The sequence below is a fragment of the Mercurialis annua genome, linkage group LG5 (genome assembly GCF_937616625.2).
Source record: "Mercurialis annua linkage group LG5, ddMerAnnu1.2, whole genome shotgun sequence".
Lineage (NCBI taxonomy): Eukaryota > Viridiplantae > Streptophyta > Magnoliopsida > Malpighiales > Euphorbiaceae > Mercurialis > Mercurialis annua.
Genome location: NC_065574.1, coordinates 4117578 through 4119491, shown reverse-complemented (window position 1 = coordinate 4119491; position 1914 = coordinate 4117578). Strand labels below are relative to the sequence as shown.

At 36.9% G+C, this 1914-nt stretch overlaps 1 protein-coding gene across 1 annotated transcript; it reads right to left on the bottom strand.

The window, feature by feature from the left end:
- Positions 1-208: 208 nt before the first annotated feature.
- On the bottom strand, positions 209-1294 carry LOC126680754 (F-box/kelch-repeat protein At1g57790-like). The gene has a single exon (XM_050375932.1). The coding sequence runs from the start codon at positions 1292-1294 to the stop codon at positions 209-211; it is 1086 nt and encodes a 361-aa protein (XP_050231889.1).
- Positions 1295-1914: the final 620 nt, after the last annotated feature.

The window sequence follows — 1914 nt, the reverse complement described above, 5'->3', positions numbered from 1 at the left end:
ACGAAATGGCTATAAATCGCTACGAACATAAATTTGGTTAGAATTGCGAAAGGTTAAAAAAAAAATCATCCATTAGGCTTATAATCAATACATAAACTCTCTGAATAAGCACAAAACTGACAGTTTCTTCATTAATAAACTTATATAATGGTAGTCTCCCTCAAATTTACAGGGCTAAACTGCTTGAATGAATATCTATTAAAGTTAATTAATTTTTTTTAAAAGGCAATGACTCAATCCAAGTACAATTTGTGAGTTCTTCAACATCAACCGGACTTTTACTTGAATAACTATTCGAACTCGATTGGCATTTTCTACTAGTAAGAGAATAGAAAATACATTCATCTTCTAGTACTTGCGGAAAATAAATCTTGCCACCTTCAACTCCCGTCGGAGCACTTCCGATAAAGGATGATCCATAACTGACATACACCATTTTGTCACCTATGTCAGACACCTTCTGCCATCTTTTCGTAGATATCTTTAGCTCCCGAATCAGAATTTTATTTCGGCCATCGAATTCAAATATACCTAATAGTTTTCCATTATTTATGACCAAGAAACTTCTATAGACGGAATCAACTTTCTTTTGGAGAAAAGGCTGCCAGATCAAATCAAATTTTCTCGTCTTGAAATCAAATACTAGAAGATGGCCATCTAGTCCCAAAACATAACACTTGTCCTTATGTATGACGGGATGAGAGTGAGAAGCCTGAGCGCGATCTCTACCAACGAATACTTCCTTAGATAAATTGGATTCCCAGTTAGAATCTTGAAGATACATATATAGTTTCCAAGATTGACTAGGAACAAATAAGAAGAGGCCACAAGGACCAATTCCAACAATGTAGCAATCATCAAAACACATTTTGATGCATTGTGCATAATGATTCTTGGGCATAAAGTTGTCGGGGATGTCAATTTTGTGTCTTGTGAAGGGATTGAAGAAAAAGTGAGTATAGTCTCCTCGCGTTAAAAGAAGCCAGCCGAATTTAGAGAAACGAATATGTGTATCTAATAACTCAGGAAACTCTAAGCAGAAAGTATGACCATAGAACGGATGGACGAACCTACACGTCTGATCTTTGAGAGATAGAAGATAAGGATAGCGGGGATCGGAGGGTGGGTAAGGAACAATGGACCGAACTGTGCTCCTCCACGCCTTGCAGGTTTTCCATATTGCAAAAACGGCATCCACGTCCGTGGTGCCGTAAAAATACTTCAAAATTTCGTCCATTACGTCAGTTTGGAGTGCAGACCATGAACTCCTTTCGAGATCATTAGCTGTTGCCATCTCCTCAGCTATCAAAAAGAAAACTATATTTATTTTATTGAAGATGCAGCCGAGAGATTTTATAGACAGAAAGAGACCGTTTCCTAATAGAACATGTATTATAAATTAAGAAGAAAATCTAGCGGAATAGGAGTTCTTTTTTATTTCTAATTCCGTGTTCAAAAGTCCTATTCTATTTAGGACATGGTTTCCCTCTCTACTCTATATATATATATTACACATTCACAATTTACAAATAATGAAAGCAGATGGGTGCGTCAACTTGTCCATGGCTTGTTAATTTTCAACTAGATGATGAAGTCGTTTCTTTATTCAACCTATCCAAGGGTAAATATGAGAAATATACCATCCCTGGTACTCGTAATAAACAAATATTAGCTTCCTCATGCGGATGGTTGCTACTCAAAGATGCACATAATTGCTCTTATTGTCTCTTAAATCCCATCTCCCTGGAGAAAATTGCACTCCCCTTTTTGTTCGAATTCCAATTCCAAGTTCAACCCGAGATTCCTGATTCCACCAACTTTTGCCTTTTAACATCCTCCCCGAAAGATCCTAATTGCGTTATTTTATTTATTGACAATCGTAATCGTGTTGCTTGGTTTTGTCGACTCCGTGAT